Raw genomic sequence first — 26,639 nt, forward strand, 5'->3', positions numbered from 1 at the left:
AATATAAGTAGCTCAGAAATTTCATGCACACACACTGACACATTAGGCTGGCTAAAATGAAAGCACCAAGCATTGGTGAGGTAATGCAACAACTGGACCTCTTACAAATAATGACAAGCCTACACATCATACAATTACTTTGGTAAATCACACAGCACACCCTGCATCTACAAGTTTAATACCATTTGCTAAGGAAAGGAGTAAGAGCTACTTGGAGAAAGGAGTGACTCTAAGATTGAGGCGAAAAACACAGGAGACAACCCTGGAATATTTTTATTGCCAGAAAATTTAAAAAAAGAAACAGACAAAAAAAAATTCCATAAACGCTTCTTAATTTTATTGCTACCACAAACCAAGCCAACCGATACCAGTAACACTACCAACAACAGAATGTCTGTACTGATGGAAGTATGTCAGAGGGATATTGACAGCCAATGAAAAACATTCCTAGTGACTTAAGCCAAATAATTTAAGCAACTAACATATACAGTAACACTGAGTTATAGCCTTGAGTATGAGAGAAATATCCATGAGTCTGTACATACAAAAATAAATGATGGATTTAATAAATAAATGGGGTAAAGAGATAAGTCGCCCAGGTAGAATTTCAAATAACTTATGTACATACTATGTCATCAAGGAAGTGAGAGTAGAATGGGAGGTGGGGGTAGACAAGCAAGATCAGTACTAACAGTGGTAAATCATTCTGCTAGTAGGCACTTTTCATGTTATAAGAATGGCCTTTACCTTATATCTTCCCGCTTCAAATTCATAGCTTTACAAGAAAAACACCAGACAACTTCTTGAAGGACATTATACAAAATGCTTGACCAGTATCCCTTAAAACCACCACATAGTTCTTGTTCCTTTCATTAAGGATGTCACTAGTAACCAAGATCTAGAAGCCAGGTGTGATTCATTTCTAGTGACTTCTCCCTTAGCTCCCACCAGGCTTGATATGGGGGTGGGATCTAAGCTCCTTACATTTTAAAGCTCCTTAAAAACCCTATGTGGATTAAAATTTAGGGAAATTATAACACATGGTATTTTCTTGTCCTCAGGTCAAAATTGTGTATTAGTTCAAATCATAGTCGTCCCACACTCTAATCTTTCTGGATGTCTATTTTTATAGCTTACTATGAGAATTGGATGACTAAGTAACTTCTCAGGATTAATAAGGTACTGGGAACTGAAGGAAGTCCTTTGAATACATACTCTTTGTAAACTCAAGTTGGAAAATAGAAAGCTAAGAATGGCAGGAAGAAAAAGAAAATACCCAAACAAAAGAAATGTCATGGAAGGCTGCCATGTGAAATAAGGAGCAGAGAAGATTATATTTCCCAAGTGGTTTGTTGCCCAAATAAAAAGTTCTCAGGAATAACTCCAAACGTTATAAATGCTGTAAAAGTGTATGTAACACTTAATGAAACAGAAAAGCACCCCTCTCGAATACATTATTTACTCATTAGACAGGGTCTTACTATATAGTTCAGGCTGGCCTCAGCCTCCTGGGTGTGCTAGCATACCTTGCCCATGTCCTGTCTTTAAAATGTATTTTCATGAATAAAGCATATTTTACTGGTTGTGTATCCTTGTTGTGTGTGTGTACTTGTATAGATAAGATGTGGCACGGCATGAATGTGGAACTCAGAAGACAACTTCCGAGAGTCAGTTCTTGCTTTCTACATTGTTGAGTCAGAGTCCCCTATTTCTGCCACCACTGTGAACTCCAACCTAGCTGCTCTGAGAGCTGTGTTGACTCTCCTGTCTCTATGACCCACATCACCACAGGAGCTCGAAGATTATAGACGATTGCCTCAGCTCTAAAAGCAGACTTTGAGGATCTAACTCAGATCATCAGGCATGTGTATCAAATGCTGGTACCTGCTAAGCTATCCCTTCAGTCTGCAGCTCCTTTTAAAAAATCAGCTACAGCTTTTGATTGATTGTTTTTGTTTTTTGAGACAGGGTTTCTCTGTGTAGCCTGGCTGTCCTGGAACTCACTCTGTAGACCAGGCTGACCTCAAACTCAGAGATCCGCATGCCTCTGCCTCCCAGTGCTGGGATTAAAGGTGTGTGCTACCACTGCTTGGCTTAAATATACATCTTTAGTTTCAGTAATCATAATTACTGAAATGTATTTAGGCCATAATTATCCTAGTCCTCACAGAACCATCTCACTAAGTTATACCTCCAGTATGCTTTGAGACTGTTGAGAGGGATGAAGGGAGGGAGGGAAGGGAGGAAGGGAAGAAAGGAAGGTAAGGAGGGAAAGGGCAAAACATAGCACCTGTTATAGGGAGGGCCTTTACATTTCATGGTGTTGAGGATACTAGCTACCACATTACTGTCTTTGTAAAAAACTGTCTTCTAAGAATTATAAGCATTTCCACTCCATGGAAAGTGACCCAGTGTCCATTATCTTTTTGTCATCAAAACATGAATCCTAGAAATAAATGCAACTAATGGGCTCATTTACTAACAATAAAAAACTAAAAAACAAAACAAACACCTCTATCGATGCCTTGAGCGTTCAATATTCAACATACATCTTATGTAGCCATGCCAATGAACACTTACTGGTTCCTTCATGGCTGGCATCACTGTCCTTCAAGTCATGATTTGCGTTTCAACTAGGAACCATGGGATTTCTGTCCTACAGTGTTATTCTTCCACACCAACAAATAGAGGGGATTTTGGTAGAAATCAAACTTGATGGATAGTAGAAATCAATTTGTCGATAGAGATTGCTTTTCACACATATTTTGGAGAACTGCTCCCAGAGAGGTGTTGGAGGTACCCATGATGACAATAACTTTGTCAACAATTTAAAGTTAACAGCAGAATTTAAAAGCTGAACCAAAGAGAGACAGGAAATTGAGCTATACAGATTTAAAAACATAAAATACTATACAGACACTCAGTAGTTAATGTTTCAAAGTTTCCCTTCCAAAGCTCCATCACAGAAAACACAGAGCAGCCTGGAAATCCATTTCCATTATCCTAGAACACAGGGGTGACTGAGGTACTTCAGAACCTGGTCACAATTGTGTGGCCTCTGGATTTGGGCTTTTGACAAAGTGCGGAGGAGATAGAATGCACAATGGGCAGGACTTAAACCCTGTCTTGGGCAGTTCTGTCTGTGCACTGCCTCTCTTTTCTTAACTTTCGTAACCTTGGGCAGGCTACTTACCTAAGCTAAACTTTGAGGTCCTTACTTATAAAACGTATCTGTTTATAAAACTTAATCTATTTGCCTCCCTGGGTTTATAAAAAGGAAAGACACACTGTGTGGAAGAAAGTGGGAGACATAGGCCTGGTACATCAGTAGTAACCCTTCCCACTAGATATGAAATTGATGTTGCTCGCCTACTTCCAATCTTGAGGGAGAAGCCAAGACAGAAAAATATGTATTTGGCAAGGTTTCCTGTTTGGGACTTAGTGCCTGGTCTGGGGAGGAGCAGATCTGTGACCAAACAGTAAGCAATTCAAAACAACCTATTGTATGTCATCAATATCATACTTCATTGTAATCAAATGAATTTACAAAGAAGATAAATAAGACAGAAAAACTGACACTTAAAATATAAATGATAGAATACAATTTTTTTTTCTTTTAGCCTATGAATCATACTGACCCAAACACTGTAGAGCTCAAGAAAAAAATACTTGTGCCGGCTAGATTTATTTTGTTTTAAACCAGTCCTTGGGGCAGAGACCCATTTCAGGACAAACAATTAGAGTAACTTCAAATGTCTCTTCACTCATGTCCCCAACATCCAATAAAGCAAACAACCCTCCCCAAAAATGAAAACAAAAAAACAACCATGTACTCTGACCAGCGTCTTAACTATAGAAACTAAACTCAGCAAGCCTGTTATAGAAATATCTACCAACAAGCACTTCTGATCTTTATGGATGGATCAACTGCATGAATACGTAAGCACCACACTGACACTATGGTTCTATCTGTGGTAGATAATGTAAGAGGAAAGTGGCCAACTTCAGAAAAGATGACTCTGTACTTAATAAAATAATGGACCGCTGTTACATTGTTTCAAACCAAATATGGCATTATAATGCCATTCTAAAAATAAATCTAAGTCCCATGTGACATGTAGCCCTTTAGCTATGTCCATTTCCTTTTAGGGATCAAGTTTCCCACAGGAAAAGTGGCCAATGTTTGGTAAAACTGCCCCAAATCATGTATAGATAAGGCACAAACGCAAACAGCATGGTCAACCTTTTCCTGCTTGGCTATTATTGATTCTCCTGCATAGCAATACTTCTGGAGAGCCCAATGACCAGACATTAAAAACTATACTGACAAAAATGAATAGGCAGAGAATCATTCCGAGTAAAGCAGTGGGTGATGGAAAGGGTGGCAAGTTTTGAGTTAAATTAGAAGGCACAACACTATGTGCTGAGTCACATTCTAAACAAATGTTTTTGGTAACTATAAAGACTTCTAAACACTTCTTTCAATTTCATTTCTACCACCAAGTAAACTGTATATCAAATAAATACTCTCCTAGTAAGGTTAACAGCTTAGCATGATTGCTATTGTTGGATGTAAATATTTTATAGAGCATCACGTTAAGAACAAAATCCTGGGCCAGGTATTATGGTGTTGTAGACCTTTAAACTCCAGTGCTCAGGAGTCAGAGGCAGGTGGATCTCTGTGAGTTCTAGGCTAGCATGGTCTATGTAGTGAGTTTCAGGTAAGCTAAGCAGTTAAAAAAGAGTTATTAGGTGAGACCCCATTTCAAAACCAACCAACCAACCAACCAACCATCACCAACAACAAAATAACCAAAAAAAACTTGGGTTCTATGAGAAAGTTGCTGCCAAGTTTGATGCCAGTTCAATTCTTGGGGCTCACATAGTAAGAGAGGAGAACTCACTCCTCCAGGCTGTTCTTTGACCACTGTACCCACCACCACCCCACAAATGCACACAAATACACAATTAACATACAGTACATAATAACAAATCTGAGGTCAAGTCCTACAGTCCTCAAGTTATGGTTTTTTATACAACCTAATCCATTAAATTACAAGCTCTAAAATGTTCCTTTTTTCCTTTGGAAACCCACACCCTTCTGTTTCCTTTGATCTCTGTTTGTTCTGGGCTCTGGTTACTTTCTAAGCAGCTTTCTCTGACTGTTGTAATAGAAAAAGAGAAGCAGTCAGGAACTGCTTCTCACTTACAGCCCCCGTGACTCAGATGACTGAGGCAGGGTTTCAAGGGTAGTCTGGGCAATATAGGACAACCCATTCTCAAAAAGCATACTGAAGGCAAGCAAGATGGCCCAGTGAGTAAAGTTCTCTCACTTACCCTGTGTGTGACTTTTAAGTTCTTGTCTAAGAGTAAACATTCCTGACCAATAAAAGAAGGAAATTAAAAACAAATACCTGATAGGTTCCTCTGAGAAGTAAATGAGGGCACTGCTATCAGAAGGGCCTGGGGTATAACTGAGATCTTGCACTTAGAAGCTGCGAGTATTTAAATTGCCAATGGTGGATTGATGAGGCGCTCTTGTGAAAAGCCGGGCGCTGGTGATGCACAACTTTAATCCTAGCACTCGGGAGGCAGAGGCAGGTGGATCTCTGATTTTGAGGCCAGCCTGGTCTACAAAGTGAGTTCCAGGACAGCCAGGGCTACACAGAGAAACCCTGTCTCAAAAAAATCAAAAACCAAAACAAACACTCGCTTATACAACCTCATAGTGTTGGACAGATTGAATAAGGTGCTCATGAAATTCTCCTAAAACCAAATAACCTCAGGTTTACATGTACATTGTTGCTTCTACTCCTTATGCCTAGATTTAAGCACACATGCACCTGCGCATGTTCAGGTGCTGGCCCAGTCAAGCTAGATTCCAACTCTTTGCAAAAGCAAGTGTACTAGAAGAGGGCCGCAAACTAGGAGCAGCTGTCTGAGTTCTTATCAATACATGGAGAAGTTGGCTTGGGCCCCATGTAAAATGTCAAAATAAGGACAAATATTTCCAAGGTTCTTTCCTACATTACTGCCTCCTTTTTTCTTTGTTGCACATGGTAACACTAGTGGCCAAAGGATACTGTAAATTCCCTAAGAGGTTCCGTATACCTTGCTTTCCATGTAGGCAGTGTGTGAAGACTAGGACAAGATGAACCACAAACAAGCTGAATGAAACTCGCTGCTCTTTGGGGTGTCACAAAACAGAAAGCTGTAATACAACAACGTGTAAATCAGTGACCTAAAATCACCTTAGAAAACCCGTTTCCAAGGCTGTTAAGACTTCCAAGGATCTGACGAAAAGACAAATGACAAGAGAGCTAGATGCAACCAACATGGGGTTTGAAGCCGCACAGGCAGGTCAGCACTGGCTGCAGAGGTGACCCCTCACATCACAGAAAGGCATTATGAGCTTCAATTCCCATCAAGCAACCATCTGTACATGGTGTAGGTCATGATGCGCTCCCAGGAAAAGACTACAATTACTTCCTATTGTAATAATGAACTACCCTTATGTGAACTTACCTAAATAAAAGACAGGCTGTGTGTCTCATAAGGATGCCTTGGTAAATTCCTTGTGGGTGAAGTTCACTCTTTGAGGCTCCTTGGAAAACCTAATTACAGAATTTTCCATGTGAAATGTCTCAAGACTAGAAATGTTCTATAAGACAGAGATGACACTTCACTGGAAATGCCCCCTTCTAGATATACAACCACCAGTGTCAGGAAAAAGAAGACAGAACTAGAAAACTGACAAGGAGTTATAGAGTAAAACCATATAGCCAGACAGAGGTTCCAACATCTCCAGTCTCTCCCATAGCTGATTTTTACAGCTTCTTTCATTTGGCTCTAGAGCCAAGGTGTGTTCTGACTATGTGCATTTATTTCATCTATGCTGTGAGAAACTGCAGTTTGGCAACATTGCCAGGCACAAGGTAGCCTCGGGAGCAGTTACTGAGAACATATTCCCACACTAGTCTTTTCATGGAAGGAAGGAAGGAAGGAAGGAAGGAAGGAAGGAAGGAAGGAAGGAAGGAAGGAAGGAAGGAAGGAAGGAGAAAGAAAAGAGGAAATAGTAGTATCATTCTTAAAGAGTCTAGAGTAGCCCAGATCATATAGAATGTTAGGACAGAAGGGACTAAGGCAGGTGACTAATAAAAGTCATTCATTCATCCTGTTTTTTACTAAGCCTTCTGTTCTGGAGCAGGTTCTGTGTTAGATCTGGGGTGCAGCTATCAGGGGTGCTGCCCCTTGTCTTCACTAAGTTCTCAGGAATAAGATGAAGCAAACAAGTGCTCATGTGGTCTTCAGGTCTGGGATTGCTAAATAGCACAGAGTACTGCTCTCGCAGTGAGCCTCCATGATTGACTGAGTGAAGGTTTGGAAGCACACCAAAACATATAGCTTATATATGAAGCTATGGCAGACATGAACAAGAGGCATCACTTTTACTTCAGGTTATCTGATTCAGTCCTACGAAGGTATGAAAGGACTTCTATCTAGCACCTTTACCCTCCCTGCTTTACTAACCAGCTCACCAGGTCTCCACACTCTCATTTCAAAGTTTACTGTTACTGTGTCAGATGTCCATTTATCACCAAATTTGAAAGAATTCCCAGTGACCCATTTATATTCATAAGAAATAGCTACCTCAGCCAGGCGGTGGTGGTGATGCACATTTTTGATACCAGTACTTGGAAGGCAGAGGCAGGTAGACTTCTGAATTTGAGGCCAGCCTGGTATATAAAGACAGTCAGGGCTACACAGAGAAATGCTGTCTCGAACCCCACCCCCCAAAAGAAAAATAACTACCTCACTTCTAGAGTCTACAAGTAGTATCAACATGTACAGTTTAATATATTTACATTTGTTTTTTCTTCAACTTGAAACAGAGAAATTATGTAAAACCATAACATAACAATGCCACAATTCCCCCATCTTTAAATGTCTCCCAAACTGCTCATCTACCAATAAACTCTGGTTTGCCAATAACTTATTTCACAAATCTTTTTAATACAGAAGCACATGGTCAATGAAATTAAGAATTTCCTACAAAGTCATTGTGCACATTTTTTTCAAAGGAACCTTTGAAAAGCTGAGAAAATCCTCCCCAAATCATTCTACCGTCTGGGCTGGTAAACCTGCCATTTCACATTCAAGGAGATGGACAGCTCATTCACAGTATGAAAGATAAAGTTTCTCCAATCCTAAAAATACTAAGTAAACTATTTCAGTACAAAGGAAAAGCCATTGTAAAATAGCTAAAAAGAATGTATCCCTCAATACTGCTAAAGGAAATCTGTCCAAAAGGGGGTTCAGAAGCAGCAGCAGCAGCAGCAGCAGCAGGCCTGTGAAGAAGTCGGCTGTCCAGGGCTCTTTCTAAGGTGGCACTGGCTCACATGCAACTATTTCCCCAATTCTAAGAAGACCAAAACTTCCTCACTGAAATAACTGCTAACACATAATTCATTTACAAGTTAAACAATGAGTATGATCTTACTTTAAACTTTATTATGAAGTAACTTCAACACTATCTCTAAAAGTATATATTTATTCTGATACTAGTCACATACCACAGAGTTAAATGAGCTATCCGAGGTATTTGAGTCTAAAAATACATATTTTTTTCTCACTTTGAACTAGACAGATTGGTATTTAAACAAAATGTCATCAAATGTTGCATTAAATGTGCCAGAATAAAAAGATTCAACACAAATGCTTCAAATCTATTATGCAGAGAATTCTCCCAGCCCCTGAAGACTGTGTAACTATGCCCCTTCATCTAGTCTTAACCCCCACCACACAGCAAATTAAAAATAAACAGGCAGTGCAGACAATGAATTGAAAATAACAGAACTGATTACTTAAGCCTCACAGGTTCACACAGCACAATGCAGACAAGATGAACTGGGAAGACATCCACTATTTCCCGCATCGTGAAGGGTCTACTTGTTTTCCTTACAGTTACTGCAACTACTAGATTCTTCTTTACTCAGTACTTCAAAGAGAAATATAGATCTACTTTGAAAAAAAAAATGCCTTTAATAAAGTCAGGACTTAGCCGGAAGGTGGTGGCGCACGCCTTTAATCCCAGCACTCGGGAGGCAGAGCCAGAGGGAGGCAGATCTCTGTGAGTTCAAAGCCAACCTGGTCTACAGAGTGAGATCCAGGACAGGCACCAAAACTATACAGAGAAACCCTGTCTTGAAAAACCAACCAACCAACCAACCAACCAACCAACCAACCAACCAACCCACCCACCCCAGAACTTGATATTTGCAAAACTAAGCAAACTGTTAAAAAAAGACCTTATTTAAAAAGCCATGTTCTCCTTTGTTGGCATTGCCAGAACAATGTTCTTTCCCACTGTTACAAAATGGAGTCCCAGAACCAAAGAGTGAAAAGGGCTTAACTTCTTCTAAAAGGAAAATCTTGCTCTTACTACTGATTTAATACATTTTAATAAAACCCATCTTTAAGATTCCCATGCTTGCTGAACTAAAAATTCAAAAGCACAATACAAATTTGAAAAGATTAAACTTCCTAGCATGTATGAAAAACAAAGCTAGTGTGGTGGCCCATGTGAAATTTCAGCACATGGGAGCCAGAGGGAGGAGAACTACAAGAGACTACTTCACAAGGAAAGAAACACACCCAACCCCATCTACAGAGCTAACCTTCCAGCTGTGTGATGCAGAGAAAAGCACATTACAGACTGATTTTCAGAATGCAGCAGAAAACATTTTCTGCTTGAAACAGAAATCCAACCAAGTTTGTTTTTGTTTTTTTCCTTCAAGTCAGGGTTTCTCTTAGTACCCCTGGCTGTCCTGCAACTTGCTATGTCGACCAGGCTGGCCTCAAACTCAGAGATCTGCCTGCCTCTGCCTCCTGAGTGCTGAGATTAAAGGCGTGCATCACTACCACCCAGCAATAAAGCTATTTCTAACCTAGCATTTTCAACGTGAGCTCTAAATTCTGAAACAGCTGAATTACATTTGCTAATACTAACTATAAAGAACAAGCAAGATTTGGGGAAGTACTCAATCTGTTTTGTTTTTTTAAGACAGGATCTCACTATATATCTCTGGCTGTTCTGAAACTCACTATGTAGATTAGGCTGACCTTGAACTCACAGAGATCCACCTGCCTTTAGAATTTGGAATTTTATAATTCTCTGTCACTTAAAAAGTTTAAAGCAGGAGATAATTTGAGGCTAAAATAAAATCAGTGTCTAAAACATAAAGCTGGTTAGGGGCTGGCCATGGTGAATCTTTAACTCCAGCAGAAACAGGTGGATCTCTGTGAGTTCAAGGCCAGCCTGGTCTAGATAGTGAGTTCTAGGACAGCCAGGGCTACACAGTGAGACACTGGCTTAAAAAGCAAAACAGAGCTGGGTGGTGGTGGCGCACGCCTTTAATCCCAGCACTCGGGAGGCAGAGCCAGGTGGATCTCTGTGAGTTCGAGGCCAGCCTGGGCTACCAAGTAAGTTCCAGGAAAGGCGCAAAGCTACACAGAGAAACCCTGTCTCGAAAAACCAAAAAAAAAAAAAAAAAAAAGCAAAACAGAACAAAAAAATTCAGCTGTGAATATAAGAAAAAGTACTTGAAAAGTACTTGCTTTGTTTGCACAAGGCTCTAGGAGCAATACAAGAATGTGTGTGTGTGGGGGGGGCAGTATCTTCTATTTAAATGAAAACTAGCACAAAGTGCAGGAGGCTCTGATCCCAGTTGCTAACAGCTCTCTCTCCCTTTAGACAAACAATTCTCTGGCTTTCAAGGCAGTCACTTTTAATACAAAGGTAATACTATGCACCAACACAAAGCATTCTAGTAATTCTAAACAATAAAATTCTATACATTTTGCTAGTGCTTTGGAAAAACAGACAAGTGAGGCAAGAACTATATGACAAAGGACTTTTTCCAAAAAGAGGACCACAGGTAGGTGACTTGACCCAACCAGAATTCTCCTTCTCCCCTTCAAAGGGGATTCCTTGATAGGACCTGAAAGAATGTTTTCCAAAATGAATTGGTGACTGTGATGTTGGCTGACTCTATTTAAAAGGCAGACAGTATACTCAACACTGAGCTGATTCAGTTCTTATGGAAGACTGGATAAGAAGAACAGAAAATACTAAAATCAATTACATATTACAATGGACAGCTATCCATCTATTATTTATTTAGATTAAATATTTAGTTATAAAAGAAACTCAGCTCAGTGTAAATATTCACAAACACAGAGGCACGGAGAAAAGCACTGTCACGTCACTTCTGTGCATGTGCACACAATGCTCACAAGCATGGCGTCGAAGCCGCTGTTTCTCACAAACTGCATGACCTCACTGCATGGCTGCTTCATGGTTCATTTCAGAACTCTAAAGTAATGTTCAGTGTTCACATTATTCATCCCATGGAGACTTCTCTCCAGACATCTCACTACCTAAACGAGTGCTGAAACTTGCAGTGCAGTTATATTTTGGCACAGACAAAGAAAATCCTTGTTAGTTCATCAGTCTATTTTAAAATCCCCGTTAAAAGATAACAACTGCACATAAATTCCAAGATACTTGGAAGAATCCAGAAAAGGGAAAAGAAATGGTAATTTTTTTTTTAAGTGCTGATGCTTTTCACGCCCAGGTTCAGTCACGCCAGCTGGGAGAGGTGTTAGCTATGGCTTTATTCCTTTTGAATCTGAAACTGTAGTCACTTCCATGACATTTCAAAAACTGCATCAAGAGTGATTTTTTTCATGATCCTGATTCTTCTAATTTTAAATCTCATTTAGGAAACAACTTCTGAGAACTGAGAAGGTATCTGGATAGTCTGCAGCTGCTCAGAGTCAAATTATCTTGTCCTAGATCCCCTAGTGAACTAGATAGAAGGGAAATGGAAAAAAATCAAAGCCACCCTTTCTCTCTGGAAACAAAGTGACTGAAATATATGAGCCCCCTCAGATATGACATCCATTAAGAGGTCCTTTGCTCCTAACTGTGTAAGGGTCCTTGGCTGTAATGTGACTTGCACAAGAAGTACACACAACCCCTGAGAGGCCCTTTAATCCTTGTTGGAAAACACTGTTGGAGAGACTATAAATGATACAGTTGCAGAAACTGTTACTAATAGCAAGCCAGGTAGTCAGGAAAGATGCAAGGCGGCTGCTGCAGCCAGTAGAACTCTCCAGCAGGAAGTAGATGATGTATGGCAACCAGAGGACATAAAACACACTGGTGATTCTGAATAGGACCATGGCATAGCGCTTATCAGGACAGGTCTGGGCTTCCCCAGTCTCCCCATTCTGGCTGCTGAATCGGGCTTGCCTTTTGATGATTTCTTTTGTGTGCTGCTGGCAGATGCGGAAGATGTTGAAATATGTGAAGCAGACAATGAGGGCAGCTGGGACATACAGCATCATCACGATGAACAATGTGAAGTAGGGATTGGTATGCCAGGACTCTGCACACCACTGAAATACATCTCCATGATATCCAGGTTTGCCCCAGTGGAAGAAGGAAGGCAGGAAGACCAGGGTGGAATATAGCCAAATCAGAAAAATACAAAGGCGTAGTCTCCAGGGAGTAACCAGCGTATTATAGGTTAAAGGCTTAGTGATGGCAATGTATCTATCAATGCTGATACAGGCCAGAGAAGCCATGGAGACGCTCTTCAGAACTGACACTACAAAGCCAAATACTTGGCAAGTCATGGCCTCCTCCATAGGAAGAGGGTAGTGGAGTAGTGACAAGGATGGGACCAGGCAGGTTACCCCAACCAAGAGGTCAGCATATGCCATTGTCTGGATAAAATAACTTGTAGTGTGATGGTTCAACAGAGGTGCACAGTGAAACACAAAAATCACAATGATGTTGCCAGAAATAATCAATACAGTTAGAAAGACAACAATCAGGGCTTCCAAAAGACAAAAACTGACAGTTTCCAAGTAGCCCAGTGCAAGGAGACAGAAAGGATGGCTGCTCTGATCACCATCCAAGGTGGAGTTCATCTCGAGCTCAGGAACTGGCTCTCACTTCATGCTGCCCAGTTCCCAGGAGCAGCTATTGTCACTGCAGTCAACTGTGCATGGGTGTGTGTGACAATGCCAGGAACCCTAGTCACCAGGTTCCTGCTCTGCTGCGGTGCAATTTCCCTTTAGATTCTTCCTGGAACAGGGAGAGCCAACAGCAGTTGTCTGGCCAGTCCCAGACTTGGCCATATTGCCATGTTCACCATGCACATATCACCAAGGGAGTAAGGCAGACTGGGGACAGTGTCTTCAGGCCAAGTGAGGGTGGGGGAAGAGGCAGAGGGAGGAAGGCTAGGAGCTTCAGCAGGAGTTGTAATGAGTCTCCTCTGAAGAGCTGACAGAAGAAAAGGAGAGAGCATTTTACATTTTGCATTCCATGTCCTAGTCAAAGAACTACTAGCTCTGACTGCCACCCCCACCCCTTTACCCTCAGCAGCACCTCCGTAAAGGGCGCTTACTCCAGAGGAGTAGCTATACCATACTTCTGAGATCAACATAAAAAAGAAAGCAATTACAGATCCATCTACCCTCATTCTCTTTTATTTAACCTGTTGTGGGAGAGAGAATCTCCTTATAGCAATCCTGAAAACATTTGGCTACAATTACCATTGATAAAAATTAACGAAGATTAAATTTCTCCATTAAATCCAATGTACTATCATATTTCTGAAAACATCTTAATACAATTTAAATGCTTAGCTCAATTTCAGAGTGTTACCTGTAATTCTGCATGCTGAAATCCAAACAAAAGCCACAATAAATCCCAAACAGAAAGCCTTGCACTGCAGGATTGTGCTTCGGTCCTGTGCGGCAGAACTACAGCACAGAGGGAGGGATAGAGGAGCAGGAGGGAAGCAGGGGGAGAAGGGGCTTGGGAAGAGGAAGAAAGGGGGAAGGGAAGGGAAGGTAAATGCTGTGCTCACACATGCTCTAGCATCTTGGGCAACTCATTAGAATTCATCGCCGGAGAGAATCTCTGGAGTTTTCAGACCGCACTGTGGGCACTGACTTGAGTTTCCAGCAGTGCAGCGTTTGAACGCTGTCTCCTGTCTGTCTGGAATCCCCCTCTTAGGTAAATGAGTAGGATCCAGACTGCCAGCAAGAAAAATACAAGGATGGATGGGTGGGGAGGGAGGAAAAGGAGGAGGGGATGGGGAGAGAGGGAGGAGTCAGGAGTTGAGCTGAAGCACACTACCAGAGGGTGAGGGGAAAGTCCTATTTTCGTGTACCATTTCCCAAGAACAAAGAACAGTATCAAAGACAGGAAGTGTGTTAACAGTACACGGCAGTGGAAGGATTCTAACTCAGCTGCACAAGAAGACTGAACTATTCAGCCTCAATTTCCTTTTACCATTTATTGGGCACTGGCTGGTAGGAAGAAAGGGTGCCCTGTTGCTGCTGTTTTGCCTCTCTCTCAGTCTAGTTAGGCTCTGCACCCAAGTGGTAGCCTGAGGCAGCTTGCAGATATTCAGGTACAAGTCTTTGAATCTTAGGGTGCAATCGAATACAATGCAAACTGAAATCATACAGCATTTTGTTTCAGATGTCATAAAAAGTGCTTTTCAACAACTAGGAATTGGGTGCCATGTGAATGATATAATTCTGCCTGAATAAAGCCCCACACTCTCAGCAGAGTACAAGAAAACAAATGATGGCATTTGTAATAATCCCACGAGATCTGCACATCTGAACAGAGCACTCACTATGTGATCCAACTTGTATTCTTACTTGCTTACATGCTTTCTCATTGTGAGCAAAAGGATGCCTATGATCACAACTCAGTGAAGGGTGAACGGTGAACAGTGTCTATCTACCACAGGAAAGCAAGGGAATCAGAACACACGGAAGCACTAGACTGACAGCAGTGACAGGCCTCAGCAGAGAGCAGCAGTGTCTTTCTATAGTAAACCACTGTCACGCCAAGATTATGTGAGGTACTAATTCCTTTTCCTACTTCTCCCGGGTCCTTTTCCACACTCATCCAACAGCACATGGTATGCTGAGGGCTCTGCCTCTGAGTGTCCCTTACACAGTAGAGCAGTCTTCTGAGCTGCAATTTTATAGTCCATTATCTAGACTCAGCTGTAGTCTGAAAGCACTGAATGGAAAATCCTGCAGTTTGAGACAGCCCACATCCATATAACTTATCACAATATACTGTTACAGCTATTTTATTATTATCTATTATTTTGAACCTCTTACTATGCCTGCTTTGTAAGTTACGCTTTATTGAAGGTATGGAAAATACAAAATAGTTACAAGTCTGGTACTATCTAATGCTTTAAGCAACCATTGGAGGTCTTGAAACATGTCCCCAGCAATAAGGGGAGACTTTCTTTGCTACCACCACAATAAGCCACAATTATCTTTTGCCATGCTTCACTGAACCAAAATAATATTCTAAAACTAAAATGATAAATAAACAAGTTAATAACAGTAACAAGGCAGCTGCTTACACTTAATATGACTATGAATCATTCTGAGTACTTTCACTTATTTACCCTATTAATACTAACAATCATACAAGAAGGTTCTATTATCATCCCATTTTAGCCCAGGGATATTAAATTGCCCAACAACAGCTAGAAAACAGTGGAGTTAGGATTTGAAACAAGACAACCTGCCTTTTGTCAGACACATGAAATCATCTTACATCTTGTTTTTTACTTTATTTTATTGTATTTATTATTTGCTTTTTTTGCGGCGGAGTCTCACTATATAAACCAGGCTGCCCTCAAACTCATGAAAATCAGCCTGCCTCTGCACCACCATGCCCAGTTATACTGCCTTTTAAGCCTAAATGTATAGCTTCAGTTGGGATTGGAAACACAGTTAAACAGTAGAGCACTTGCCTTGTATGTATGGCCAGCAGTGGAAATACAAAATGCTATACAATAAATATGAAATAAAATGATTCAATTTTTTATCCGGTTACACAAAACCACTAATATCACTTTCTGGAATTTGACCCTTGCTGGCTGCTGGCCTTATCTCAGTCTTATCGTGGAAGTCACCCAGCATGCCTCACCTCTAACAGTGAGTGCTCCTCCTCGGCACTGCAGCATGCCCTTGTGCCCAATTATCAACCTCCAGGGTGACTTCAGAAGGCTTGGATGAGAAACCTTTTGTTTTGGTTTTCTAGACAGGGTTTCTCTGTGTATCCTTGGCTGTCCTAGAACTTGCTCTGTAGACCAGGCTAGCCTCCAACCTGCCTTTGCCTCCTGGGTGCTGGGATTAAAGGTGTGTACCACCACTGCCTGGCTGGATAAGAAACTTTTAATGTCAACTGAATTCTAAAACTCTCATGAAATTTTATTTGTTTATAGTTAACTGCCGACTTTTCTTAGGACTGGTATAGAGAGACAATTCTTCTTTTAAGTGAATGAACAACACAAGCCAAATACAACAGAAATTCTGTTTTTAGGTTTAAATAGCTTTCAAATAAAGCTGCAATGATAACTGCTGGGACACCCACAATACAAGGTAGGCATTCTTATTCTTAAAGTCTAGGACCTAGAAGCAAGCACTGAAAAACTTCCACTAGCCTAAGGTGTCAGAGCACTTATATTTTCATATCATAGTGGTTTAATTGATAGTCTACACAAACCAAATCAAGACAACCAGAAACATCACCATCACCATAACCAAATAGAAAACCTCAAATCAGAAACAGTTCTGATTCCAAGCTTTTAGATAGGGATGTTCAATCCATACCAGACTAAATAATATAAAACTTCTATGGGTTAAAAAAAAAAAAAAAAAAAAAAAAAAAAGCCGGGCAGTGGTGGTGCACACGCCTTTAATCTCAGCACCCAGGAGGCAGAGCCAGAAGGATCTCTGTGAGTTCAAGGCCAGCCTGGTCTACAGAGCAAGATCCGGGACAGGCATCAAAACTACACAGAGGGAAAATGGAATGGAAGTATTTCCACAAAGATATGCAGAGTATTTATTTATACAAGTAATTTAAAGAGGCCTACTATAGCAACTGCTATATGGAAGCAGTACTACAGGGTAGTTTGTGTGTATGTGTCTCCCGTATTTCATTTATGTACTTTTTAGTGTACAAAATAATGGTTTTCATAACATGTATATCATTATACTTGGGTTCAAATTCCCTCCCACTCTTCTCTCTTATAACCACCCTGCCCCCAGAGTACCAATGGCTCTCTTCTTTTCAGAAAATAGAATTTTAAAGGTAACTCACAACATAATGTCTTTCTATTAAGAGAAATTAATTCATTTTTATTTTTATGCATATGAGTGTGTATTTGTTTAAGTTTATGTACACTATATGTGGGCATCTAATACCCTGGAACTGGAATTATAGACAGTTGTGAGTCGCCATGTGAGTGCTAGGAACCAAACCCAGGTCCTCCAGAAGAGCAAATAAGTACTCCTAACTGCTAAGCCATCTCTCTCCAGTCCCTATGATTTCTTATACAGCAGGAATATCCATTTTGAAATGGCAGAATCATGGCCTGTATTTTGAAGTAAGACTCAAACATACTACAGCAAATTCTCAGCGTCCAAAGAAAATGGGTCACAGAACCTCTATTGGATCTAAAATTCATAAATGCTCAAATCCCTATAGAAAAAGATGCAGTGGGGAACTGGGGACTATGGTAGAGTGCTTGTCTACCATGTCCAAGATCCTGGGTTCAATCTTTAACACAGAGGGAAGAGGAAGTATTTTTATACAACATACACAAAATTCCTGTAAGCTGTGCAGTGATGGCACACGCCTTTACTCTCAGCATCAGTTAGCAGAGGCAGGCAGATCTCTGTGAGTTTTGAGGCCTGCTGTGGGATGGTCTGTATGTCAAGTGTGTTGCTGATTGGTCAATAAATAAATCACTGATTGGCCGGTGGCCAGGCAGGAAGTATAGGCGGGACAAGGAGGAGAATAAAGCTGGGAAGTGGAAGGCTGAGTCAGAGAGACACTGCCAGCCGCCACGATGAGAAACAACATGTGAAGATGCTGGTAAGCCACGAGCCATGTGGCAAGGTATAGATTTATAGAAATGGATTAATTTAAGATATAAGAACAGTTATCAAGAAGCCTGCCACGGCCATACAGTTTGTAACCAATATAAGTCTCTGTGTTTTACTTGGTTGGGTCTGAGTGGCTGTGGGACTGGCAGGTGAGAGAGATTTGTCCTGACTGTGGGCCAGGCAGGAAAACTCTAGCTACAGAGGCCAGACTGGTCTACAGAGTAAGTTCCAGGACAGCCAAGACTATTTTACAAAGAAGCTCTGTTGCAAAACAAATAAAAAAAACCCAAAATGAAACAAAAATCCAATATTTCTGTACACACCAATCCTTTGTAAATTACTTATAATGCATAATACAATGTAAATGCTATGTAAATACTTAGTATTTTATTGTTTGGGAAAAAATAAGAAAACAGTTTATAGATCATTGATACTGAAGGAAATTTTCAAAAAGATTTTCTATCACTGAAGGTTACATCTATGCATACAGAACCCAAAAATTCAGAAACTGCTTTTATCTGATGCCACAATGGCTGGTTCAAGGTACAGAACCTTATTTGAGTTTATAAATGGAAGAGTGGGTGCACTGAACCAGTGCTCAGGCTTCCTAACTCCATGTGCTTCCTGCTAAACAGCCAGCCTTTCAGTGCTGGGTGCCCAGAGCTACATTCTTGCAATTTCAGCCCTTGCCTGTTAAATTCCAGAGAGATATTTTAAGAAGGAAAGAAGTCTGCTCAGTGATAACACTGTCACTGGTGCATTCTATTCTAGACCTGTAAGATGTGGCTGGGTCTCACAGCTTCCACTGGACAAGCACCTAAGAGAGAAAATACTGGTGATACACAACTGCTGCTAGCTTTGGGTCTGGATATGAGCTTGTAATCGCAGCCAAGTCTTACAACTGAAATGAAAGCTCAGCAGAGAAAAGAACACACACGTTTGAGAAGGAGCACTGGGGTGGAAAGGAGAAACATCAGGATGTGCTGCTGATCCATTAATCTCTCACTACAAAACGCATTTACTGTACACGTTTTGCTGTAAATTTTGAATACTAAAAATCAAAAGAAACACTAAGAGGCACTGACATAAAATATATAGTCAAAGACAGAAGGGACTGAGGAAGGTTCTGGAAGCTGCAAATCAGAAAACGCCTTGTTTCCCTTTCATGCTCAACTCTAGCTTCTGTGTTACCAGATTCAAACATAAAAATGAGGCAACAATCAGTGAGGCAGGCCAAAGCAATCACTTCCTGGCCTTCTGTTAAAACAAGTGTGTTAGAGGTCAGGACGAAAGACCAGAGGAATCTACAATTGCTTGTGCTGGTGTAGTGGTTTATTCTTAGAACTTGGGAGGCAGAAGCAGGTAGATCTCTGTGGGGCCAGCCTGGCCCATGCAGCAAGTTTCAGGCTAGCCAAGGCTACATATTGAGACCCTATCTCAAAAACCAAAAAATTAGCTGGGCGGTGGTGGTGCACGCTTTTAATCTCAGTACTCGGGAGGCAGAGCCATGAGGATTTCTGTGAGTTCGAGGCCAGCCTGGTCCACAGAGCAAGTTCCAGGACAGTCTCCAAAGCTACACAGAGAAACCCGGTCTCAAAAAAATCAAAAGAGGAAAACAAACAAACAAACAAACAAAAAACCACCAAAACCACCAAAAATTGAAACAAACAAAAAACCCCAAGTGCATGTTCTGGATTCCATGCAGAAAATGCTTTGGTAATGTTTAACATTTTTTTTTTGAGGCTTTATTATTTTTATGCAAGGTAGGGATTGAGATAGGGTTTCTATAGCCAAGGCTGAACTTGAGCTCCTCCTGCCTAAAAGTCTTTAGTGCTGGGATTACAGGAGTGAGCTAATGACACCAGACTCAAGATTTTTTAAGTAGAAAGAATATACTCCAACCATAAAACAACCATAAAAGTGTAATAAATATATAATCCAGGGACACCATCTCCTGTTATTACCAAGCTTTATGGACTATGTGCAACTGTACGTGCTACACTTTTTTGGAACATGATCGGTAGCTTATGACTTTTCCATGTAACCAGACAACAACACAGGAAGACCCAGCATCTATGGTTCTTTTATAAGGAAATTTTTCTGACTGCAATACTTTTGTTTTATAGGTATATGAGCATGTATTAATTATATGTAATGACATTATTACATATTGCATTTTCATACAAATACTCCCCTCCTACTCCTGTTGACATCCTTCCTCTTCCCAACTACTACTCTCTTGTACTTTTATGTATACATTTTTCTTCTTGTGAACCAACAAGCTTAAGTAGGTTTACTTACAGGAGCACAAGTGAAGGGTTATTTTCAGGAGCATGGACCACCCACTAGTGGTTATACCACTGAAGAAAATACGTCTCTCTTCCACTGTGATCTTTAACTGCTTTAGATCCAAGGAGCGTTAGGACTTTGTTAGACCTCCTTTCTACTTGATGGAATGAATACTCAAGGGCATGATCATGGGCAAATCTCAGGCAGATGTCCTCAGCTACTGAGAGAGGGTTCAGGAATGTCATGGCCGCACTGTACCTGGAAGACAGCCCTGCCCCGTTCCCTTTCCCTCTGGCTGCTACAGCCTTTCCACCTCCGTCTTTTGCAGTGCTTCCTGAGCCTTGGAGGGACGATACAAACCAATTCCTTCCTAGAACCTGTCTCAAAAGTTGTACACCCCACACCCTGGGGTTCTCCTGAGGAAATGAACCACTCCTTTATGACTTCCACTGTGATTTGTCAGTTCAATAAAGGACATTTAACTGATCCTGTATTTAGTTCCTTCAGCCCACAACTGTGTTTATGTTAGACATTCATTTTCTTGAGATCGTATCTCCTTTCTGTATGTTGTTTTCCTATAAGAGTGTTTTGTGTTAACAATTTTAAAATGATAATATATGCTCCTAATAAGGTTTAAATATTTTCTTAACAAAGTTTTTTTTGTTTTGTTTTGCTTTTTTTTAAAAAATTTTTTTGTTTTTCAAGACAGGATTTCTCTGTGTAACAGAACTAGCTGTCCTTGGAACTCATTTTATAGACCAGGCTAGCCTCAAACTCAGAGATCCACCTGCCTCTGCCTCCCAAGTCTGGAATTAAAGGTGTGTGCCACCACCATCCAGCTATTTACAAAGATTTTACCTTTTGTCATACCAAAAGTTCTCATGTTGGGCAGGTGAGATGTCTCAGTGGTTTAAGGTGCCTCAGTCCGAAAACTCCCAGGTTCCACAGGATGAATAAAGAGAATGGGCTCTTACCAGTTTTCCTCTGCCCCCACTCACACATATACTGGGGCACTAGCATGCCAAACAAATCAATACAGATGCAAACAAATAAGATGTAAATGAAATTTTAAGAAACTTCAAGTGCTATGGGAGAATCCGCATATTCATAACCCAGATTTCAAATTTACCTATTAGACAAACTACTTAATAGCAGATAAACACTTCAAAATTTTGAGAAAACTAAAACCAAACCTAGTTTATGGGTACAAAAAGGCACAAATGCTGCCTAACCTTGTAGGAAATCATTTTACATATTTGTACACTGTACACAGAATATTTTCTTCTTGCTTTGAGCAGGGGGCACTGTGCAAATAAGGGTTTTATCTTAGAGGAATGAGCCACAGCAGATTGAAGTGTGACGCTACAGAATCATTTTCTTTTAAGTATAGAAACTGAAAGAAAGCCCTCTTTACCAAAGCATATTTGGTAAAATATGAAAAAAAATAAAGCTTGGTGTGGAGGCTCATGCTTATAATGCCATCATTTGGGAGCCTTAGGTAGGCAGACTGTCACAGGTTCAAGGCCAGTCTTGGCTACATTGTGAGTTCTAGACAAGCCAAGGACCCATTTTAAAAAGCAAACAAACAACAAAACAAAACAAAAAAACAACTAAATAAATAAAAACCCATCAGAATTAACAAAAACCACACCAACAAAACAAAACAACAACAAAAAAACCAACGAAATAAATAAATACTCATATGAGAATTAAAAACAAAACCCCCACACCAACAATACAAAATATTTGTATACACTGCATAACACAAATAACCTGGCTCATAATGTTAATCTAGGCTGAAAGGATTGAGACACATAGTGGGTTAGAAGACATGTCCCATCACGGAGATAAACTCAACTGAGGAGGTAAACTTTATGCATTCGTCTTTGTGCCAAGAGAAGAAACATCTCTGAACTACACTTGTTTAAGATAAATTACAAAACATTTGACTATTCACTCTGAAACTCATATCCTCTCTGACCTTGGTGATGAGAATTCGGTACTTTTCTACTAAGTGGTCGTTGTTGTGGCAGCCTGCTAGCAGCTGCCAGACTTCTCCACGAAGAGCTTCTGGGACACCACTTCTCACTAAGGATGGCAACTGCTTCGGTCTCACATTCAAGTTGAGATGCCTAAAAATAAAGCCGCAATTCATTACTTCATCAAAGGAAGATGCTCTGAAAACGTTTTAATGAAAAGAAAATGGTTTACAAAGACACGAGAAGGTAACACAGTAATAATAATAAAAACTGAAGCAGTAACATGGCACCTGCAAACCACTCTAGTATCTTTATTATTATTATTTTTAGTTTTTCAAGATGGTTTCTCTATGTAGCTTGAGGGCCTGTCCTGGATCTCGCTCTGTAGACCAGGCTGGCCTCGAACTCACAGAGATCCGCCTGGCTCTGCCTCCCAGTGCTGGGATTAAAGGCGTGTGCCACCACTACCTGGTTGTAAATAAACTTTTACTGACACACAATTATGAGTATTTTTCTGGTTACTATTTATGATTGTTTTGATTTTCAGTAGCAGAGGTGAGTAGTTGTGACAGACTGTCATTGGGCAACAATGTCTTAAATATTTACTATTTGGTCCTTCACAGAAAATTCTGGTAACCCTAACTTAAATTTCTTTCAGAATGACTTTAGCCATTGACAGTATTAACTCTACATATAGACTAGCATACTATTTTATACTAAGGCCATCAGTGCTCTTATCTTCCAAGAATCATATTCAAATGAGCCTGAAAAGTGACACACAAAGATACTTACTACTACTGTATTAAAATCTACTTTTGTAAATAAACTAGCTTCAGGAACAGACTTATGTTAAAAAGTTCTGGCTCTGCATATTAGAATGCTTACTTACCCTGTGTGTGAAAAAGCAGGAGTTTGTCGTATTATAGTTGAAAGAGTGCATACAAGTCGGCACTGTGCTTGGCATATGGTAAATGTTTAAACTAGGATTACTACAGCCTTGAAATCTATAAATTTTTAACAACAGGACTACTAGTAATTTTACAAACTTCTAAATTCCATGCTCCTACAATGCTTCCTATCCACAGAGCACAGACAAAAATGATGAGATGGATGGGAGAGGACAGATTATCACGTATCTGAAGACACGACTCTAACAGCAGAAGCAGTTGAAGCAAATCTGATGACAGCAAGACAAACGGGAGCTCAGGTAACGCACTGAAGAGTGGGGGACAGCTGGTTATGAGGAACAAAGTTTGACAACAAAACAAAGACAGTAAACAAAATGTGCTGGATTCATAGAATTCAATGAGCTCTCGCCTGGTGTGTCCCAGCACTGGGAGGCAGAGGCAGGCAGATCTCTGAGTTCAAGGCCAGTCTGGTCTACACAGTGAGTTTGAGATCAGCCTGGGCTATAGAGTGGGTTCCAGGACAGAAAATGAGCTCTCGACTGTAAATACTGTGGAGATGATTTTAAATATGCTATTATTAAATTATGTCAATACTGATTTTAATGCTGGTTTAGACCAGAAACATCTCACGTACATAAAATTTCTGTATCTGCAGTCCACACACTCTAAACTCACTGAGCTGAAACTGAACCTGACAGACTTATCAGAAGTCATGACTCTTTTTTTTTTTTTTTTTTTTTTTTTTTTTTGGTTTTTCGAGACAGGGTTTCTCTGTGTAGCTTTGCGCCTTTCCTGGAACTCGCTTTGGAGACCAGGCTGGCCTCGAACTTACAGAGATCTGCCTGCCTCTGCCTCCCGAGTGCTGGGATTAAAGGCGTGCGCCACCACCGCCCGGCTTAAGTCATGACTCTTCATAGTAAAGAAACATCAAAATTTAAGAAGAAACATTTCTAAGGGCTTTCGCATAGTTCATGTATTACAGGCCACGTGTCTAAAGACAACTCATGATTTGGTCTGCCGTTTTCTTTTGTACATATTTGACATTTCCCAATGCAGACAGTGTTTTGTCCAAAGTGTAAAGCATTGTGAGAGCATCATCATGTGTAGTGCTGGCCCTTAGGACCATGAAATCTGCTGAGACACAGCTTTACTAAAACTACAGTGAAAGACTTAACAGTCAAAACTTCTAAGAGAAAAACCCTAATGTATGATGCCCATAGGGGACTTTAATGACAACCTCAATAACCAGAGCATCTGCAATATAGACGTGAGCAGATCACTTTCAAACTCAGCTTTTTCCTCCAAGACATCCTACCAAGGAAGAAAAGATACTACATATATGTTTCATCAGAGTACCTCTAATTATGCTATCAACACCTGAAGGCAATATACTCTTTGTAAACATGCTGAAGAATAGTGCCTCCTAACACTGTTGTCAAACGCTTTTTTTGGTTTGTTTTTAGACAGGGTCCCTGGCTGGCCTAGAATTCATTATGTAGACCAGGCTGGTCTCAAACTCAGAGATCCTCGACCTCCTGAGTGCTGGTATTTACTATTTATGTATTTATTTGTTTGTTTGTTTATTTATAGACAGAGTTTCTCTGTATAAAAGCTCTGGCTGTCCCAGAACTTGCTCTAGACTAGGCTGGCCTCAAACTCACATAAATTCGTCTGCCTCTGCTCAGATTAAAGGCATGTGCCACCATACCCAGCCAAATTCTTGGGTTTTAGACACAATTTTGCTATATAGCCCAGGCTGGACTTGAAGTTTTAATCCTCCTGCCTCCACAGCTCAATGCTGAGACTGTAGACATGCTCCACCATGCCTATCTTGGGAATCAGCCACGTTTTATTTTGCAGTTCTGAGGATTAAAGTGAGGGACTCAAACATGGTCTGGCAAGTACTCTACTACAGAATTATATTCCCAGACTAAGGCTAAACTGGGAACATATAAATTAGGCAGTGGCAGCACATGTCTTTAATCCCAGCACTCAGGAGGCAGAGGCAGGTGGATCTCTGTGAGTTTGAGGCCAGCCTGGTCTACAGAGTCAGTTCCAGGACAGTCAGAGCTGTGATACAGAGAAACTCTGTCTCAAAAAACAAAACAAAACAAAAACCACCTGGGGACATACATATAACATAAAAATAATGGATACAGCAAGGCATCCATATCATGCTTGGGATACAATGCTTTGCCATTCCAGGTATCATATGTAACAGGTAAAGAAAAACGCTACCTGAGGTTTCTACTATGTAAAACACACACACACACACACACACACACACACACACACACACACACACACACACACACACACAATGTTACCATCCTCTAAACTTCTCTAATCATTGGGTATTAGCACTGGGAGTATAATTTTTTCCCTCTTAACAATTTAACAGATTTATTTAGAATTGTTGTAAAAGGTGAACTGTTTTTGTTCACAGAAGTACTCTAACATCAATGCTTTTTTGCCTCACACTTATATTAAAATTTCCCACACAAATGGCAATGGGAAAACTGCCAATATCTGATTTCTGTCCCCTATTTTTCTACTTGCCAATTGTGCTTAGATTCCTTTAAACTCCATGGGGAAAATTATCTAACACTGGGAATTACCAATAATTGGAAGAGAGGAAAACACATTGTGAAGATGAATCCCATCATAGTGGATTCTTAAGCAAGTTCACCACGTGCATGGCCTGCTAACAGGTGTTTTCTGGTGGTGTAACTGATAAACATTTGGCCTGGATAATATGCAGATTGGTACCTTCACAAGGGCAAACAAGACAGGACTCATCTGCTTCCTGCATAGCACCCAATAGTTACATTTTGGAAACACATATTTGTTTTGAAACCCTAAGGAATTTCTTACACCAGAGGCTGTAAGGACGTCTAAATTCTACGTCCAACGGGCTCCTGATAGCATCTAATTTCAGAGTACCATAGAATCAGGCCTGGGACCACTACTTTCTTCGCCTCTCTAGTACAGGGCACACTCTTACAAACACACTTTGTAGCCACAAGTAGATCTGTGGGGCAGTCTCCTTTGTGCAAGTCATTGTACAGAGACCTTATACTCCTTCAGTTAGAGCTTGGCAAGCGAGGCAGCTCTGGCTTAGAGAATAGGGGTGGCAGCTATAGCATAGCTCTGTTGTTATAATCTACCAGTCGGTCAGTCCTGTCTTCTTCACTGTACAGGACCGACTGATCTCTCCCTCTTGTCTATGTATTCCATGTCTGAACATTTTTCTATCAATGAGACTTTACTAGGCTTCTGATAAGTCTCAGACTGATTCACATCTCCGATGTTATCCTTATAAATGTCTATTAGATTCTAGAATGAGGCTTTATTTGCAGATTTCTGGTATCAGTTCTAGACTGAGAACGCGGCAAGCTTCCCTATCCATGAGATCAGAGTGACAGATGAACAGCAGACCGATTCTATAACT

At 40.6% G+C, this 26,639-nt stretch overlaps 2 protein-coding genes across 8 annotated transcripts in view; both read right to left on the bottom strand.

The window, feature by feature from the left end:
* Rabgap1 (RAB GTPase activating protein 1) overlaps nucleotides 1–26,639 on the bottom strand; it is a 129,969-nt gene that overhangs the window by 38,108 nt on the left and 65,222 nt on the right. For 6 of the 7 annotated variants that reach the window (XM_052726613.1, XM_052726610.1, XM_052726612.1 and 3 more), the window contains one exon: nucleotides 22,283–22,433. In XM_052726613.1, the coding sequence (XP_052582573.1) occupies nucleotides 22,283–22,433 (151 nt within the window). Of the gene's footprint in view, nucleotides 1–13,738; nucleotides 13,847–22,282; nucleotides 22,434–26,639 lie in introns of those variants that run through there. The other variant, XM_052726616.1, reaches the window with a different exon arrangement.
* Gpr21 (G protein-coupled receptor 21) lies at nucleotides 316–13,852 on the bottom strand. Its single transcript, XM_052726631.1, has 2 exons — nucleotides 13,739–13,852; nucleotides 316–13,354 (listed from the first exon to the last, which is right to left on the bottom strand). Exon 2 carries the CDS (start codon nucleotides 12,997–12,999, stop codon nucleotides 11,950–11,952), a length of 1,050 nt encoding a protein of 349 aa, XP_052582591.1. The 5' UTR covers nucleotides 13,000–13,354; nucleotides 13,739–13,852; the 3' UTR covers nucleotides 316–11,949.

Source organism: Peromyscus californicus, unplaced genomic scaffold (genome assembly GCF_007827085.1).
Source record: "Peromyscus californicus insignis strain IS unplaced genomic scaffold, ASM782708v3 Scaffold_7__1_contigs__length_154581171, whole genome shotgun sequence".
Classification (NCBI taxonomy): Eukaryota; Metazoa; Chordata; class Mammalia; order Rodentia; family Cricetidae; genus Peromyscus; species Peromyscus californicus.